Source organism: Salmo salar, chromosome 16 (genome assembly GCF_965601325.2).
Source record: "Salmo salar chromosome 16, fSalSal1, whole genome shotgun sequence".
NCBI classification, from domain to species: domain Eukaryota; kingdom Metazoa; phylum Chordata; class Actinopteri; order Salmoniformes; family Salmonidae; genus Salmo; species Salmo salar.
The window spans coordinates 96,070,001-96,090,000 of NC_138306.1; the positions used below are offsets into that span (position 1 = coordinate 96,070,001).

General features: G+C 47.4%; 1 protein-coding gene and 1 non-coding gene across 2 annotated transcripts in view; one reads left to right on the top strand and one right to left on the bottom strand.

The window, feature by feature from the left end:
- Positions 1 to 20,000, bottom strand: part of pibf1 (progesterone immunomodulatory binding factor 1) — a 56,265-nt gene that overhangs the window by 1,903 nt on the left and 34,362 nt on the right. Inside the window, exons 10-14 of the mRNA XM_082962441.1 lie at positions 8,804 to 8,969; positions 8,094 to 8,244; positions 5,930 to 6,020; positions 5,362 to 5,464; positions 1,942 to 2,072 (exon numbers count right to left, since the gene is read on the bottom strand). Coding sequence (XP_082818567.1) covers positions 1,942 to 2,072; positions 5,362 to 5,464; positions 5,930 to 6,020; positions 8,094 to 8,244; positions 8,804 to 8,969 — 642 coding nt within the window. The remainder of the gene's footprint in view (positions 1 to 1,941; positions 2,073 to 5,361; positions 5,465 to 5,929; positions 6,021 to 8,093; positions 8,245 to 8,803; positions 8,970 to 20,000) is intronic.
- Positions 19,868 to 19,940, top strand: trnaa-ugc (transfer RNA alanine (anticodon UGC)). The gene has a single exon. It is a non-coding gene; the product is annotated as a tRNA-Ala (tRNA).

Consider the following 20,000-nt stretch of genomic DNA (forward strand, 5'->3'; position numbering starts at 1 on the left):
GGAGTATTTCTCCTGTCTTATCCGGTGTCCTGTGTGAATTTAAGTATGCTCTCTCTAATTCTCTCTTTCGGAGGACCTGAGCCCTAGGACCATGCCTCAGGACTACTTGGCATGATGACTCCTTGCTGTCCCCCAGTCCACCTGGCTGTGCTGCTGCTCCAGTTTCATCTGTTCTGCCTGCGGCTATGGAACCCTGACCTGTTCACCGGACGTGCTACCTGTCCCAGACCTGCTGTTTTCAACTTTCTAGAGACAGCAGGAGCGGTAGAGATACTCTCAATGATCGGCTATGAAAAAGCCAACTGACACTTACTCTTGTGTTACTGACTTGTTGCACCCTCGACAACTACTATGATTATTATTATTTGACCCTGCTGGTCATTTATGAACATTTGAACATCTTGGCCATGTTCTGTTATAATCTCCACCCAGCACAGCCAGAAGAGGACTGGTCCACCCCTCATAGCCTGGTTCCTCTCTAGGTTTCTAATCTCCACCCAGCACAGCCAGAAGAGGACTGGCCACCCCTCATAGCCTGGTTCCTCTCTAGGTTTCTAATCTCCATCCAGCACAGCCAGAAAAGGACCGGCCACCCCTCATAGCCTGGTTCCTCTCTAGGTTTCTAATCTCCACCCAGCACAGCCAGAAGAGGACTGGCCACCCCTCATAGCCTGGTTCCTCTCTAGGTTTCTAATCTCCACCCAGCACAGCCAGAAGAGGACTGGTCCACCCCTCATAGCCTGGTTCCTCTCTAGGTTTCTAATCTCCACCCAGCACAGCGAGAAGAGGACTGGTCCACCCCCTCATAGCCTGGTTCCTCTCTAGGTTTCTAATCTCCACCCAGCACAGCCAGAAGAGGACTGGTCCACCCCTCATAGCCTGGTTCCTCTCTAGGTTTCTAATCTCCACCCAGCACAGCCAGAAGAGGACTGGCCACCCCTCATAGCCTGGTTCCTCTCTAGGTTTCTAATCTCCATCCAGCACAGCCAGAAAAGGACCGGCCACCCCTCATAGCCTGGTTCCTCTCTAGGTTTCTAATCTCCACCCAGCACAGCCAGAAGAGGACTGGCCACCCCTCATAGCCTGGTTCCTCTCTAGGTTTCTAATCTCCACCCAGCACAGCCAGAAGAGGACTGGTCCACCCCTCATAGCCTGGTTCCTCTCTAGGTTTCTAATCTCCACCCAGCACAGCGAGAAGAGGACTGGTCCACCCCCTCATAGCCTGGTTCCTCTCTAGGTTTCTAATCTCCACCCAGCACAGCGAGAAGAGGACTGGTCCACCCCCTCATAGCCTGGTTCCTCTCTAGGTTTCTTCCTAGGTTCTGGCCTTTCTAGGGAGTTTTTCCTAGCCACCGTGCTTCTACACCTGCATTGCTTGCTGTTTGGGGTTTTAGGCTGGGTTTCTGTACAGCACTTTGAGATATCAGCTGATGTAAGAAGGGCTTTATAAATACATTTGATTTGATACTTTAGACCAGAGCCCTATATAGTGCACTACTTTAGACCAGGGCCCTATATAGTGCACTACTTTAGACCAGAGCCCTATAGAACCCTATTCCCTATATAGTGCACTACTTTAGACCAGGGCCCTATATAGTGCACTACTTTAGACCAGGGCCCTATATAGTGCACTACTTTAGACCAGGACCCTATATAGTGCACTACTTTAGACCAGAGCCCTCTATAGTGCACTACTTTTAACCAGAGCCCTCGATGGTGCACTACATTTGGCCAGGGCCCCTAGGGCTGAGAAGGACAGGACCTGGGGTGAGGCCGAAAGGGGGAGACTGAAAGACAGGGGGGAGACTGAAAGGGGGAGACTGAAAGACAGGGGGGAGACTGAAAGACAGGGGGAGACTGAAAGGGGGAGACTGAAAGACAGGGGGGAGACTGAAAGACGGGGGGGAGACTGAAAGACGGGGGAGACAGTGGGATGTGTACCTGGTGTCCTCCTCCAGCTGTATGATGCGCTCTCTGAGGGACAGTATCTGTGTGTCTCTCTGTCTCACTGTGTCGATCAGGTAACTGTAGGGCTGCTGGGCCTGCTGTAGGAGATGGTTAGCTGCTTCCAGCTAGGACACACACACACACACACTTGTTTAACCCGTTTGTTGATTCATGCTACAGTCACTGACGTGGCCTTTGATTGGGAGGGTCCTCTGAAATAAACACACCTTTCAGGTGGAATATATTTCATGTTGAAAACTGACAGGAAGGAAGGTGTGGTTTGGATAGAGGTGGTGAGACATCTAGTTAGCTAGGAGTCTGTACCGCTACACTGTGAGGGTTAGGAGTCTGTACCGCTACACTGTGTGGGTTAGGAGTCTGTACCGCTACACTGTGTGGGTTAGGAGTCTGTACCGCTACACTGTGTGGGTTAGGAGTCTGTACCGCTACACTGTGTGGGTTAGGAGTCTGTACCGCTACACTGTGAGGGTTAGGAGTCTGTACCGCTACACTGTGTGGGTTAGGAGTCTGTACCGCTACACTGTGTGGGTTAGGAGTCTGTACCGCTACACTGTGTGGGTTAGGAGTCTGTACCGCTACACTGTGTGGGTGAGGAGTCTGTACCGCTACACTGTGAGGGTTAGGAGTCTGTACAGCTACACTGTGTGGGTTAGGAGTCTGTACCGCTACACTGTGTGGGTGAGGAGTCTGTACCGCTACACTGTGTGGGTTAGGAGTCTGTACCGCTACACTGTGTGGGTTAGGAGTCTGTACCGCTACACTGTGTGGGTTAGGAGTCTGTACCGCTACACTGTGTGGGTTAGGAGTCTAGAGATCTGTCCTGTGTGTTACCTCCTCAGAGATCTGTCCTGTGTGTTACCTCCTCAGAGATCTGTCCTGTGTGTGTTACCTCCTCAGAGATCTGTCCTGTGTGTTACCTCCTCAGAGATCTGTCCTGTGTGTTACCTCCTCAGAGATCTGTCCTGTGTGTTACCTCCTCAGAGATCTGTCCTGTGTGTTACCTCCTCAGAGATCTGTCCTGTGTGTTACCTCCTCAGAGATCTGTCCTGTGTGTTACCTCCTCAGAGATCTGTCCTGTGTGTTACCTCCTCAGAGATCTGTCCTGTGTGTTACCTCCTCAGAGATCTGTCCTGTGTGTTACCTCCTCAGAGATCTGTCCTGTGTGTTACCTCCTCAGAGATCTGTCCTGTGTGTTACCTCCTCAGAGATCTGTCCTGTGTGGTACCTCCTCAGAGATCTGTCCTGTGTGTTACCTCCTCAGAGATCTGTCCTGTGTGTTACCTCCTCAGAGATCTGTCCTGTGTGTTACCTCCTCAGAGATCTGTCCTGTGTGTTACCTCCTCAGAGATCTGTCCTGTGTGTTACCTCCTCAGAGATCTGTCCTGTGTGTTACCTCCTCAGAGATCTGTCCTGTGTGTTACCTCCTCAGAGATCTGTCCTGTGTGTTACCTCCTCAGAGATCTGTCCTGTGTGTTACCTCCTCAGAGATCTGTCCTGTGTGTTACCTCCTCAGAGATCTGTCCTGTTACCTCCTCAGAGATCTGTCCTGTGTGTTACCTCCTCAGAGATCTGTCCTGTGTGTTACCTCCTCAGAGATCTGTCCTGTGTGTTACCTCCTCAGAGATCTGTCCTGTGTGTTACCTCCTCAGAGATCTGTCCTGTGTGTTACCTCCTCAGAGATCTGTCCTGTGTGTTACCTCCTCAGAGATCTGTCCTGTGTGTTACCTCCTCAGAGATCTGTCCTGTGTGTTACCTCCTCAGAGATCTGTCCTGTTACCTCCTCAGAGATCTGTCCTGTTACCTCCTCAGAGATCTGTCCTGTTACCTCCTCAGAGATCTGTCCTGTGTGTTACCTCCTCAGAGATCTGTCCTGTGTGTTACCTCCTCAGAGATCTGTCCTGTGTGTTACCTCCTCAGAGATCTGTCCTGTGTGTTACCTCCTCAGAGATCTGTCCTGTGTGTTACCTCCTCAGAGATCTGTCCTGTGTGTTACCTCCTCAGAGATCTGTCCTGTGTGTGTTACCTCCTCAGAGATCTGTCCTGTGTGTTACCTCCTCAGAGATCTGTCCTGTGTGTTACCTCCTCAGAGATCTGTCCTGTGTGTGTTACCTCCTCAGAGATCTGTCCTGTGTGTTACCTCCTCAGAGATCTGTCCTGTGTGTTACCTCCTCAGAGATCTGTCCTGTGTGTGTTACCTCCTCAGAGATCTGTCCTGTGTGTGTTACCTCCTCAGAGATCTGTCCTGTGTGTTACCTCCTCAGAGATCTGTCCTGTGTGTGTTACCTCCTCAGAGATCTGTCCTGTGTGTTACCTCCTCAGAGATCTGTCCTGTGTGTGTTACCTCCTCAGAGATCTGTCCTGTGTGTTACCTCCTCAGAGATCTGTCCTGTGTGTGTTACCTCCTCAGAGATCTGTCCTGTGTGTTACCTCCTCAGAGATCTGTCCTGTGTGTTACCTCCTCAGAGATCTGTCCTGTGTGTTACCTCCTCAGAGATCTGTCCTGTGTGTTACCTCCTCAGAGATCTGTCCTGTGTGTTACCTCCTCAGAGATCTGTCCTGTGTGTTACCTCCTCAGAGATCTGTCCTGTGTGTTACCTCCTCAGAGATCTGTCCTGTGTGTTACCTCCTCAGAGATCTGTCCTGTGTGTTACCTCCTCAGAGATCTGTCCTGTGTGTGTTACCTCCTCAGAGATCTGTCCTGTGTGTTACCTCCTCAGAGATCTGTCCTGTGTGTTACCTCCTCAGAGATCTGTCCTGTGTGTGTTACCTCCTCAGAGATCTGTCCTGTGTGTTACCTCCTCAGAGATCTGTCCTGTGTGTTACCTCCTCAGAGATCTGTCCTGTGTGTGTTACCTCCTCAGAGATCTGTCCTGTGTGTGTTACCTCCTCAGAGATCTGTCCTGTGTGTTACCTCCTCAGAGATCTGTCCTGTGTGTGTTACCTCCTCAGAGATCTGTCCTGTGTGTTACCTCCTCAGAGATCTGTCCTGTGTGTGTTACCTCCTCAGAGATCTGTCCTGTGTGTTACCTCCTCAGAGATCTGTCCTGTGTGTGTTACCTCCTCAGAGATCTGTCCTGTGTGTTACCTCCTCAGAGATCTGTCCTGTGTGTTACCTCCTCAGAGATCTGTCCTGTGTGTTACCTCCTCAGAGATCTGTCCTGTGTGTTACCTCCTCAGAGATCTGTCCTGTGTGTTACCTCCTCAGAGATCTGTCCTGTGTGTTACCTCCTCAGAGATCTGTCCTGTGTGTTACCTCCTCAGAGATCTGTCCTGTGTGTTACCTCCTCAGAGATCTGTCCTGTGTGTTACCTCCTCAGAGATCTGTCCTGTGTGTTACCTCCTCAGAGATCTGTCCTGTGTGTTACCTCCTCAGAGATCTGTCCTGTGTGTTACCTCCTCAGAGATCTGTCCTGTGTGTGTGTTGCGTTTCTCCAGATCTCTCCTCAACAGTGTGTTTTGTTTCTCCAGCTGCAACAGTCTTCGGGCCAGATGGACACTGCAACAAACACACATTAAATAAACTCTCAAACAGAAAACCAACCAATAATCATGCATCCCAAATTGCACCCTATTCCCTATATAGTGCACTACTTTAGACCAGGGCCTTATAGAACCCTATTCCCTATATATAGTCCACTACTTTAGACCAGGGCCCTATAGAACCCTATTCCCTATATAGTGCACTACTTTAGACCAGGGCCTTATAGAACCCTATTCCCTATATAGTGCACTACTATAGACCAGGGCCCTATAGAACCCTATTCCCTATATATAGTGCACTACTTTAGACCAGGGCCCTATAGAACCCTATTCCCTATATAGTGCACTACTATAGACCAGGGCCCTATAGAACCCTATTCCCTATATAGTGCACTACTTTAGACCAGGGCCCTATACAGTGAATAAGAGGCCGTTAGGGACCGTCAGATCAGATCCAGATCAGATCCAGATAAGATCTCACCTCTGCTTGAGTCGTCTCTTGGCGGTTGTGGGAATGTTGGCTCCGTAACCGTAGGAGAACAGAACTCTCTCTGCTTCCTCCTCATTATCAACTGACGAGAGATGACACCAACAACACAATGAATAGTTACATTTGGTTACATAGCGGAAAATACTGTATCAGAGCTGTGTGTGTGTGTGTGTGTGTGTATCACTCTCCTGGTTGTGCAGCATATTTTATAGTCAAATAATCTGTATTGTCAATCACTACTGTTGATGATGATATGACTCCAGTATTATTCTAACGTCGTGCCAACATGACTCCGGTATTATTCTAACGTCGTGCCAACATGACTCCAGTATTATTCTAACGTCGTGCCAACATGACTCCAGTATTATTCTAACGTCGTGCCAACATGACTCCGGTATTATTCTAACGTCGTGCCAACATGACTCCAGTATTATTCTAACGTCGTGCCAACATGACTCCAGTATTATTCTAACGTCGTGCCAACATGACTCCAGTATTATTCTAACGTCGGGCCAACATGACTCCAGTATTATTCTAACGTCGTGCCAACATGACTCCAGTATTATTCTAACGTCGTGCCAACATGACTCCAGTATTATTCTAACGTCGTGCCAACATGACTCCAGTATTATTCTAACGTCGTGCCAACATGACTCCAGTATTATTCTAACGTCGTGCCAACATGACTCCAGTATTATTCTAACGTCGTGCCAACATGACTCCAGTATTATTCTAACGTCGTGCCAACATGACTCCAGTATTATTCTAACGTCGTGCCAACATGACTCCAGTATTATTCTAACGTCGTGCCAACATGACTCCAGTATTATTCTAACGTCGTGCCAACATGACTCCAGGTATTATTCTAACGTCGTGCCAACATGACTCCAGTATTATTCTAACGTCGTGCCAACATGACTCCAGTATTATTCTAACGTCGTGCCAACATGACTCCAGTATTATTCTAACGTCGTGCCAACATGACTCCAGTATTATTCTAACGTCGTGCCAACATGACTCCGGTATTATTCTAACGTCGTGCCAACATGACTCCAGTATTATTCTAACGTCGTGCCAACATGACTCCAGTATTATTCTAACGTCGTGCCAACATGACTCCGGTATTATTCTAACGTCGTGCCAACATGACTCCAGTATTATTCTAACGTCGTGCCAACATGACTCCAGTATTATTCTAACGTCGTGCCAACATGACTCCAGTATTATTCTAACGTCGTGCCAACATGACTCCAGTATTATTCTAACGTCGTGCCAACATGACTCCGGTATTATTCTAACGTCGTGCCAACATGACTCCAGTATTATTCTAACGTCGTGCCAACATGACTCCAGTATTATTCTAACGTCGTGCCAACATGACTCCGGTATTATTCTAACGTCGTGCCAACATGACTCCAGTATTATTCTAACGTCGTGCCAACATGACTCCAGTATTATTCTAACGTCGTGCCAACATGACTATCCTAACGTCGTGAGAACATGACTATCCTAACGTCGTGAGAACATGACTATCCTAACGTCGTGCCAACATGACTATCCTAACGTCGTGAGAACATGACTATCCTAACGTCGTGAGAACATGACTATCCTAACGTCGTGAGAACATGACTATCCTAACGTCGTGAGAACATGACTATCCTAACGTCGTGAGAACATGACTATCCTAACGTCGTGAGAACATGACTATCCTAACGTCGTGAGAACATGACTATCCTAACGTCGTGAGAACATGACTATCCTAACGTCGTGAGAACATGACTATCCTAACGTCGTGAGAACATGACTATCCTAACGTCGTGAGAACATGACTATCCTAACGTCGTGAGAACATGACTATCCTAACGTCGTGCCAACATGACTATCCTAACGTCGTGAGAACATGACTATCCTAACGTCGTGAGAACATGACTATCCTAACGTCGTGCCAACATGACTATCCTAACGTCGTGAGAACATGACTATCCTAACGTCGTGAGAACATGACTATCCTAACGTCGTGAGAACATGACTATCCTAACGTCGTGAGAACATGACTATCCTAACGTCGTGAGAACATGACTATCCTAACGTCGTGAGAACATGACTATCCTAACGTCGTGCCAACATGACTATCCTAACGTCGTGAGAACGTTACTTTCAGCAGCCTGCATGGTGACGTCGTCCAGCTCTTGCTCCAGTTTCTCGTAGGTCTGTAGTCTGGCCTGCTGCTCGGCATTCTGGGCCTGGAGTTCCGTTATCTGCTTCTCTGAGGCCGTCTGCAGCCTGTACAACTCCTTGGTCATGACCTGATGGAAGACGAGGGGCAGTTAGCTCTGGTCCAGGGCTCAGCAAGCCACATGTAACACCCTGGACCAGAGCGAAGGGAATGTATGTAACACCCTGGATCAGAGCTAAGGGGCTGTATGTAACACCCTGGACCAGAGCTACGGGGCTGTATGTAACACCCTGGACCAGAGTTACGGGGCTGTATGCAACACCCTGGGCCAGAGCTGCAGGGCTGTATGTAACACCCTGGACCAGAGCTAAGGTGCTGTATGTAACCTCCTGGACCAGAGCTAATTGGCTGTGTGTAACACCCTGGGCCAGAGCTAATGGGGCGTAGGTAACACCCTGGACTAGAGCTAATGGGCTGTATGTAACACTGCTCTAAAGTAGTGTACTATATAGGGAATCGGGTTCTATAGGGCCCTGGTCTATAGTAGTGCACTATATAGGGAATAGGGTTCTATAGGGCCCTGGTCTAAAGTAGTGCACTATATAGGGAATAGGGTTCTATAAGGCCCTGGTCTAAAGTAGTGCACTATATATAGGGAATAGGGCTCCATTTGGGACGCAGTCCCCTACCTCTAGTTTCTTCTGTAGTTTCTCTGTCTCCATCTGATACTGTCCCAGGTTCCTGGCAGTCTCCTCTTGTACCATCTGAGAGCGCTCGGTCTCCAAGCTCTTCAGCTTCACCTGGTTCAGCAGCTCTGCCACCCGGCTGTCTGTCCCCATCTGGACACCACGGAACCTGGACACACACAGTTTTATATATATATATTTATATATATATATATATATATATTTAACCTGGAGGACACAGAGACACATTTAGCTCTTCCCGGTGAATCTTGCATAGGGGGGGGACTGGCTGTTCAGTTAAACTCGTGTTAAGTTGAGATGGAGAGAGTAGGGGTCTCCCTACTCTATGTTCTATGTTCTATTGAGTATCACTGACTACAAATCACTGCTGGACAGGAAATGGTTCCATATTTAACACTGACTACAAATCACTGCTGGACAGGAAATGGTTCCATATTTAACACTGACTACACATCACTGCTGGACAGGAAATGGTTCCATATTTATCACTGACTACAAACCACCTGCAGTGATACTGGACAGGAAATGGTTCCATATTTAAACACTGACTACAAACCACATGCAGTGATACTGGACGGGAAATGGTTCCATATTTATCACTGACTACAAACCACCTGCAGTGATACTGGACAGGAAATGGTTCCATATTTATCACTGACTACAAACCACCTGCAGTGATACTGGACAGGAAATGGTTCCATATTTAAACACTGACTACAAACCACCTGCAGTGATACTGGACAGGAAATGGTTCCAAACCCAAATTCCCCTTCTTCAGGCTGACGTATCAGCTGAGACGGCACCAATGAGACAAGGCTAGGAACAAATCACACCAACCTTGTTGGGTCTATTTAAGCTGACTGAGTCGGCTCACTCATCCTGCTGCCACTTCCTGCTACTATGAACTGGCTTCTTGTTCTGCATCGGCGCTGCTGTATCACTAGATGTTTCTCTCTATGCTGCTGTATAACTAGATGTTATGACCCCATCACAAAGCCCTGACCTCAATCCTATAGAACATTTGTGGGCAGAACTAGATCTTAGTGCCGCTTTTGATACCATCGATCACCACAATTGTGGCTAAATGGCTTAAGGACAACAAAGTCAAGGTATTGGAGTGGCCATCACAAAGCCCTGACCTCAATCCTATAGAACATTTGTGGGCAGAACTGAAAAAGCGTGTGCGAGCAAGGAGGCCTACAAACCTGACTCAGTTACACCAGCTCTGTCAGGAGGAATGGGCCAAAATTCACCCAACTTATTGTGGGAAGCTTGTGGAAGGCTACCCGAAACGTTTGACCCAAGTTAAACAATTTAAAGGCAATGCTACCAAATACTAATTGAGTGTATGTAAACTTCTGACCCTCTGGGAATGTGACGAAAGAAATAAAAGCTGAAATAAATCATTCTCTCTACTATTATTCTGACATTTCACATTCTTAAAATAAAGTGGTGATCCTAACTGACATAAGACAGGGATTTTTTTTTACTAGGATTAAAATGTCAGGAATTGTGGAAAAACTGAGTTCAAATGTATTTGGCTAAAGGTGTATGTAAACTTCTGACGTTAACTGTATAAACTGTTGTTTCTCAATCAGACTGGCAGTTTGTATTGTATTCAGTTTGAAGTTTTCACTGACGCAGAGAGACTAGCTGGCATGGGGAGTCACCCGTTTACGGTTTTAGTCATGAGTTTCAGGTGGCCGCATAGACACGTCCGGACAGGGCGTACGGCACGACATGGCACCTCACACACACTCTCACTACACACTCCAGGGTTTCCGTTAGCCCACATATAATTAGCGCAGGCAAATTGCCTGGTAGAAAGAAGAAGAAAAAAAAAATCCCATTGTTGGTTAATGTTTTAATTTATGAAAATACCTTTACATTTTAGTAATTTACAGTGCATTCGGAAAGTATTCAGACCCTTGGACTTTTTCCACATTTTGTTACGTTAGACTTTCCCCCTCAATCTACCCATAATACCCCGTAATGATAAAGCAAGAACATGTGTTTAGACATTTTTTGCTAATTATTATTATTTCTTTTTTTAAATATCACATTTACATAAGTATTCAGTACTTTGTTGAATTAACTTTGGCGGCAATTACAGCCTCGAGTCTTCTTGGGTATGACGCTACAAGCTTGGCACACCTGTATTTGGGGAGTTTCTCCCATTCTTCTCTGCAGATCCTCTCAAGCTCTGTCAGGTTGGATGGGGAGCGTCGCTGCACAGCTATTTTCAGGTCTCTCCAGAGATGTTCGATCGGGTTCAAGTCTGGGCTCTGGCTGGGCCACTTAAGAACATTCAGAGACTTGTCCCAAAGCCACTCCTGCTTTGTCTTGGCTGAGTGCTCAGGGTCGTTGTCCTGTTGGAAGGTGAACCTTCACCCCAGTCTGAGGTCCTGAGCGCCCTGCAGCAGGTTTTCATCAAGGATCTCTCTGTACTTTGCTCCGTTCATCTTTGCCTCGATCCTGACTAGTCTCCCAGTCCCTGCCCGCTGAAAAACATCCCCCCAGCCTGATGCTTCCACCACCATGATTCACCGTAGGGATGGTGCCAGGTTTCCTCCAGGCGTGACGCTTGGCAATCAGGCCGAAGAGTTTCATCTTGGTTTCATCAGACCAGAGAATCTTGTTTCTCATGAATTGAGAGTCCTTTAGGTGCCTTTTGACAAACTCCAAGCGGGCTGTCATGTGCCTTTTACTGAGGAGTGGCTTCCGTCTGGCCACTCTACCATAAAGGCCTGATTGGTGGAGTGCTGCAGAGATAGTCTTGGTGGCTCCAAACTTCTTCCATTTCAGAATGATGGAGGCCACTGTGTTCTTGGGGACCTTCAATGCTGCATAACGTTTTTGGTACCCTTCCCCAGATCTGTGCCTCGACACAATCCTGTCTCGGAGCTCTACAGACAATTCCTTCGACCTCATGGCTTGGTTTTTGCTCTGACATGCACTGTCAACTGTGGGACCTTATATAGACAGGTGTGTGCCTTTCCAAATCATGTCCAATCAATTGAATTTACCACAGGTGGACTCCAATCAAGTTGTAGAAACATCTCAAGGATGATCAATGGAAACAGGATGCACCTGAGCTCAATTTCAAGTCTCATAGCAAAGGGTCTGAATACTTATGAAAATAATCTGTTTTTATGTATTTTTAATACATTTGCAAAAATGTCTAAAAACCTGTTTCCGCTTTGTCAATATGGGGTATTGTGTGTAGATTGATGAGTAATAATTTTTTTGTATTTAATCAATTTTAGAATTAGGCTGTCCAGTAAACAAAATGTGCAAAAAAATCAAGGGGTCTGAATACTTTCCGAAAGCGCTGTTATTAGGGTTAAGTGTCTTGCTCAAGGACACACTGGCAGATGTTTCACGGGGGCAGGGATTCGAACCAGTGACATTTCAGTGACTGGCCCAACATTCTTAACCGCTTGGCTACCTGCCGTTAACCTTAAGAGTCAAAGCCCCGTCCAACAGTCCAAGCCCCATCCAACAGTCCAAGCCCCGTCTCACAGGTCCAAGCCCCGTCTCACAGTCCAAGCCCCGTCTAAGAGTCCAAGCCCCGTCTCACAGTCCAAGCCCCGTCTAAGAGTCCAAGCCCCGTCTAAGAGTCCAAGCCCCGTCCAACAGTCCAAGCCCCGTCCAACAGTCCAAGCCCCGTCCAACAGTCCAAGCCCCGTCCAACAGTCCAAGCCCCGTCCAACAGTCCAAGCCCCGTCCAACAGTCCAAGCCCCGTCTAAGAGTCCAAGCGCCGTACAACAGTCCAAGCCCCGTACAACAGTCCAAGCCCCGTCTAAGAGTCCAAGCGCCGTACAACAGTCCAAGCCCCGTCCAACAGTCCAAGCCCCGTACAACAGTCCAAGCCCCGTCCAACAGTCCAAGCCCCGTCCAACAGTCCAAGCCCCGTCCAACAGTCCAAGCCCCGTCCAACAGTCCAAGCCCCGTCCAACAGTCCAAGCCCCGTCTCACAGTCCAAGCCTTTGATATTTCATTTTGAATTGTAAGACCCCTTAAAGTATGTGTGTATATATATATATATATATATATATATATATATATATATATATATATATATATATATATATATATATATATATATATATATTAAATGTATTTGGTTAGCCATTGTATTTGGCCTTACTGTTATTAGCCCATACAAACACATTGAATAAAATATTAACTACATGGAACAGTCCCCCCCCCCCAAACTACATGGAACAGCCCCCCCCAAACTACATGGAACAGCCCCCCCCAAACTACATGGAACAGCCCCCCCCAAACTACATGGAACAGCCCCCCCCCCCAGACTACATGGAAGAGCCCCCCCCAAACTACATGGAACAGCCCCCCCCCCCAGACTATATGGAACAGCCCCCCCCCCCCAGACTACATGGAACAGCCCCCCCCCCCCCCAGACTACATGGAACAGCCCCCCCCCCCCCCAGACTACATGGAACAGCCCCCCCCCCCCAGACTACATGGAACAGCCCCCCCCCCCCAAACTACATGGAACAGCCCCCCCCCCCCCCCAGACTACATGGAACAGCCCCCCCCCCCCAGACTACATGGAACAGTTTGTTCTAAAATGTCTGTCCTATATCTGAGAGAAAGAGCTGGAAACATTTATACTTTTCATGTTATTTTTTTGGACATGTATTTACCCCTATATTTTTGGCGCTAACCAGTCTCCATATATACATGTGTTCAACTGGTACCGTGGACCTTCAGACCAGTCTGGTGAGGCCCGTGGGCATCCTAGAGCAGAACCACCGACATGTACGTGTTCCTGAGAGTCTCGTCTTTCCACGGAGGGGTCATATTAGTTTGTAGCCCAAACTGTTGGGACGCTACAGACAATTTTTCGGAAGGTCTTCACGGTCTGAAACACCACTCAGCTCTGTCACCTTTCACCTCAGATGAAGTAGCGGATCGAAACGCATCTAATGCAGAAAAAAACGAAATCTTATCTTGCTTAAACAAAAGGATTTTGATGGGGATTTGTGTATTATGCTAAATGGATTGGATTTCCGAAGAAAAAAATAATATATTTTATTTAAAAATAAATTAAAATCGACCTTAGGGGGTTAAATGTTTTATAAACCACCATTAAAAAGAGCTACAATTTTAATTTCTCAACTGGTAATCGAAGCACCCTTGCCATATAACGGTATAACGGTAGGTAATAAACCCATTCTGTCTCTCCGCCAAGCCTTTCTCTAGTGTTACTGTAACACGGTAATAAACCCATTCTGTCTGTCCGCCAAGCCTTTCTCTAGTGTTACTGTAACACGGTAATAAACCCATTCTGTCTCTCCGCAAACCTTTCTCTAGTGTTACTGTAACACGGTAATAAACCCATTCTGTCTCTCCGCCAAGCCTTTCTCTAGTGTTACTGTAACACGGTAATAAACCCATTCTGTCTGTCCGCCAAGCCTTTCTCTAGTGTTACTGTAACACGGTAATAAACCCATTCTGTCTGTCCGCCAAGCCTTTCTCTAGTGTTACTGTAACACGGTAATAAACCCATTCTGTCTGTCCGCCAAGCATTTCTCTAGTGTTACTGTAACACGGTAATAAACCCATTCTGTCTGTCCGCCAAGCCTTTCTCTAGTGTTACTGTAACACGGTAATAAACCCATTCTGTCTCTCCGCCAAGCCTTTCTCTAGTGTTACTGTAACACGGTAATAAACCCATTCTGTCTCTCCGCCAAGCCTTTCTCTAGTGTTACTGTAACACGGTAATAAACCCATTCTGTCTCTCCGCCAAGCCTTTCTCTAGTGTTACTGTAACACGGTAATAAACCCATTCTGTCTCTCCGCCAAGCCTTTCTCTAGTGTTACTGTAACACGGTAATAAACCCATTCTGTCTCTCCGCCAAGCCTTTCTCTAGTGTTACTGTAACACGGTAATAAACCCATTCTGTCTCTCCGCCAAGCCTTTCTCTAGTGTTACTGTAACACGGTAATAAACCCATTCTGTCTCTCCGCCAAGCCTTTCTCTAGTGTTACTGTAACACGGTAAAAAACCCATTCTGTCTCTCCGCCAAGCCTTTCTCTAGTGTTACTGTAACACGGTAATAAACCCATTCTGTCTCTCCGCCAAGCCTTTCTCTAGTGTTACTGTAACACGGTAATAAACCCATTCTGTCTGTCCGCCAAGCCTTTCTCTAGTGTTACTGTAACACGGTAATAAACCCATTCTGTCTCTCCGCCAAGCCTTTCTCTAGTGTTACTGTAACACGGTAATAAACCCATTCTGTCTCTCCGCCAAGCCTTTCTCTAGTGTTACTGTAACACGGTAATAAACCCATTCTGTCTCTCCGCCAAGCCTTTCTCTAGTGTTACTGTAACACGGTAATAAACCCATTCTGTCTCTCCGCCAAGCCTTTCTCTAGTGTTACTGTAACACGGTAATAAACCCATTCTGTCTCTCCGCCAAGCCTTTCTCTAGTGTTACTGTAACACGGTAATAAACCCATTCTGTCTCTCCGCCAAGCCTTTCTCTAGTGTTACTGTAACACGGTAATAAACCCATTCTGTCTCTCCGCCAAGCCTTTCTCTAGTGTTACTGTAACACGGTAATAAACCCATTCTGTCTGTCCGCCAAGCCTTTCTCTAGTGTTACTGTAACACGGTAATAAACCCATTCTGTCTCTCCGCCAAGCCTTTCTCTAGTGTTACTGTAACACGGTAATAAACCCATTCTGTCTCTCCGCCAAGCCTTTCTCTAGTGTTACTGTAACACGGTAATAAACCCATTCTGTCTCTCCGCCAAGCCTTTCTCTAGTGTTACTGTAACACGGTAATAAACCCATTCTGTCTGTCCGCCAAGCCTTTCTCTAGTGTTACTGTAACACGGTAATAAACCCATTCTGTCTCTCCGCCAAGCCTTTCTCTAGTGTTACTGTAACACGGTAATAAACCCATTCTGTCTCTCCGCCAAGCCTTTCTCTAGTGTTACTGTAACACGGTAATAAACCCATTCTGTCTCTCCGCCAAGCCTTTCTCTAGTGTTACTGTAACACGGTAATAAACCCATTCTGTCTCTCCGCCAAGCCTTTCTCTAGTGTTACTGTAACACGGTAATAAACCCATTCTGTCTCTCCGCCAAGCCTTTCTCTAGTGTTACTGTAACACGGTAATAAACCCATTCTGTCTCTCCGCCAAGCCTTTCTCTAGTGTTACTGTAACACGGTAATAAACCCATTCTGTCTCTCCGCCAAGCCTTTCTCTAGTGTTACTGTAACACGGTAATAAACCCATTCTGTCTCTCCGCCAAGCCTTTCTCTAGTGTTACTGTAACACGGTAATAAACCCATTCTGTCTCTCCACCTTTCTCTAGTGTTACTGTATCAATATGGGCCATAATGTGGAAGGACCATAGAAGAAGTCTGTCTGTTTGTGGCAGAGTGAAAAAGGCAGTATCATTATTGGCAAGTGAATACAGCAGGTGTTGGCCTGCGGGGAAAGAAAATACTTCCACTGAAAACCACATCACTGTTGCTTAATACACTGGAATTATTACCAAATCATACCAGAGTTGGAAACCACTGACATTACAGACCCAGTATATAATGTGTTCTGTTGGGGGTTCTGGAGGACTGGTACCACTGACCCAGTATATAATGTGTTCTGTTAGGGGGTTCTGGAGGACTGGAACCACTGGCATTACAGACCCAGTATATAATGTGTTCTGTTAGGGGTTCTGGAGGACTGGAACCACTGACCCAGTATATAATGTGTTCTGTTGGGGGTTCTGGAGGACTGGAACCACTGACCCAGTATATAATGTGTTCTGTTAGGGGTTCTGGAGGACTGGAACCACTGACCCAGTATATAATGTGTTCTGTTAGGGGTTCTGGAGGACTGGAACCACTGGCATTACAGACCCAGTATATAATGTGTTCTGTTAGGGGTTCTGGAGGACTGGAACCACTGACCCAGTATATAATGTGTTCTGTTAGGGGTTCTGGAGGACTGGAACCACTGGCAGAGACCCAGTATATAATGTGTTCTGTTGGGGGTTCTGGAGGACTGGAACCACTGGCAGAGACCCAGTATATAATGTGTTCTGTTGGGGGTTCTGGAGGACTGGTACCACTGACCCAGTATATCATGTGTTCTGTTAGGGGTTCTGGAGGACTGGAACCACTGACCCAGTATATAATGTGTTCTGTTAGGGGATTCTGGAGGACTGGAACCACTGACCCAGTATATAATGTGTTCTGTTAGGGGTTCTGGAGGACTGGAACCACTGACCCAGTATATAATGTGTTCTGTTAGGGGGTTCTGGAGGACTGGAACCACTGGCATTAGAGACCCAGTATATCATGTGTTCTGTTAGGGGTTCTGGAGGACTGGAACCACTGACCCAGTATATAATGTGTTCTGTTGGGGGTTCTGGAGGACTGGAACCACTGACCCAGTATATAATGTGTTCTGTTAGGGGTTCTGGAGGACTGGAACCACTGACCCAGTATATAATGTGTTCTGTTAGGGGATTCTGGAGGACTGGAACCACTGACCCAGTATATAATGTGTTCTGTTAGGGGTTCTGGAGGACTGGAACCACTGACCCAGTATATAATGTGTTCTGTTAGGGGGTTCTGGAGGACTGGAACCACTGGCATTAGAGACCCAGTATATCATGTGTTCTGTTAGGGGTTCTGGAGGACTGGAACCACTGACCCAGTATATAATGTGTTCTGTTGGGGGTTCTGGAGGACTGGAACCACTGACCCAGTATATAATGTGTTCTGTTAGGGGTTCTGGAGGACTGGAACCACTGACCCAGTATATAATGTGTTCTGTTAGGGGGTTCTGGAGGACTGGAACCACTGGCAGAGACCCAGTATATAATGTGTTCTGTTGGGGGTTCTGGAGGACTGGTACCACTGGCAGAGACCCAGTATATAATGTGTTCTGTTGGGGGTTCTGGAGGACTGGTACCACTGGCAGAGACCCAGTATATAATGTGTTCTGTTGGGGGTTCTGGAGGACTGGTACCACTGGCAGAGACCCAGTATATAATGTGTTCTGTTGGGGGTTCTGGAGGACTGGTACCACTGGCATTACAGACCCAGTATATAATGTGTTCTGTTGGGGGTTCTGGAGGACTGGAACCACTGGCAGAGACCCAGTATATAATGTGTTCTGTTGGGGGTTCTGGAGGACTGGAACCACTGACCCAGTATATAATGTGTTCTGTTGGGGGTTCTGGAGGACTGGAACCACTGACCCAGTATATAATGTGTTCTGTTGGGGGTTCTGGAGGACTGGAACCACTGACCCAGTATATAATGTGTTCTGTTAGGGGGTTCTGGAGGACTGGAACCACTGACCCAGTATATAATGTGTTCTGTTGGGGGTTCTGGAGGACTGGAACCACTGGCATTACAGACCCAGTATATAATGTGTTCTGTTAGGGGTTCTGGAGGACTGGAACCACTGACCCAGTATATAATGTGTTCTGTTGGGGGGTTCTGGAGGACTGGAACCACTGGCCCAGTATATAATGTGTTCTGTTAGGGGTTCTGGAGGACTGGAACCACTGACCCAGTATATAATGTGTTCTGTTGGGGGGTTCTGGAGGACTGGAACCACTGGCATTACAGACCCAGTATATAATGTGTTCTGTTGGGGGTTCTGGAGGACTGGAACCACTGGCATTACAGACCCAGTATATAATGTGTTCTGTTGGGGGTTCTGGAGGACTGGAACCACTGGCAGAGACCCAGTATATAATGTGTTCTGTTGGGGGTTCTGGAGGACTGGAACCACTGAACCAGTATATAATGTGTTCTGTTGGGGGTTCTGGAGGACTGGTACCACTGACCCAGTATATAATGTGTTCTGTTAGGGGTTCTGGAGGACTGGAACCACTGACCCAGTATATAATGTGTTCTGTTGGGGGTTCTGGAGGACTGGAACCACTGACCCAGTATATAATGTGTTCTGTTAGGGGGTTCTGGAGGACTGGAACCACTGACCCAGTATATAATGTGTTCTGTTAGGGGTTCTGGAGGACTGGAACCACAGACCCAGTATATCATGTGTTCTGGAGGACTGGAACCACTGACCCAGTATATAATGTGTTCTGTTGGGGGTTCTGGAGGACTGGAACCACTGACCCAGTATATAATGTGTTCTGTTGGGGGTTCTGGAGGACTGGAACCACTGACCCAGTATATAATGTGTTCTGTTAGGGGTTCTGGAGGACTGGAACCACTGGCATTAGAGACCCAGTATATAATGTGTTCTGTTAGGGGTTCTGGAGGACTGGTACCTCTGGCATTACAGACCCAGTATATAATGTGTTCTGTTAGGGGGTTCTGGAGGACTGGAACCACTGGCATTAGAGACCCAGTATATAATGTGTTCTGTTAGGGGTTCTGGAGGACTGGTACCTCTGGCATTACAGACCCAGTATATAATGTGTTCTGTTAGGGGGTTCTGGAGGACTGGAACCACTGACCCAGTATATAATGTGTTCTGTTAGGGGTTCTGGAGGACTGGAACCACTGACCCAGTATGGCGACAGCTTGTACAGAAATGTGTTGACCCCATAAGATATCAAATGTGTCCTTTTTCCTTCCTTATCCCAGAATAGCTGGATGTCGTACATAGTCTGATGGAAGGGCTGGGCTGCAGGAGCAGCATCTGTCGTTGTTGGCCCCACAACAAGTGCCTGCTGCCTGGGTGAATGGGAGCCCTGAGGGGGGGGGGGGGGTTGAAGGGGCTGGGAGCTCCATGGCCCCCCAGCAGAACAACAGGGGATGGGCCAGCTGTTGAACAAGACCTGCAGGAATGTCTACAGGAATGTGTGGAGGAATGTATGGCATGCAACACTGGGACTAGCTCAGTGACAGTCCCCGTACATCCCCTCTGAGATCTCTACTGCTCTGCTGGGGAGGAGGACTAGGCAAACCAGGCCTGAGATACAGTAGCTGGGCCCGAAATACTACCATTAGGATCGACAACAACCAGGGAGAGAAATACGTCTCTGATCTACACGGGGTTGGGTCTCCGTACTCAAGTCCCCTGTGGCTCAGTTGGTAGAGCATGGTGTTTGCAACGCCAGGGTTGTGGGTTCGATTCCCACGGGGGGACCAGTACGGGGGGAAAAAAATAAATAAAATAAAATGTATGAAATGTATGCATGTCGCTCTG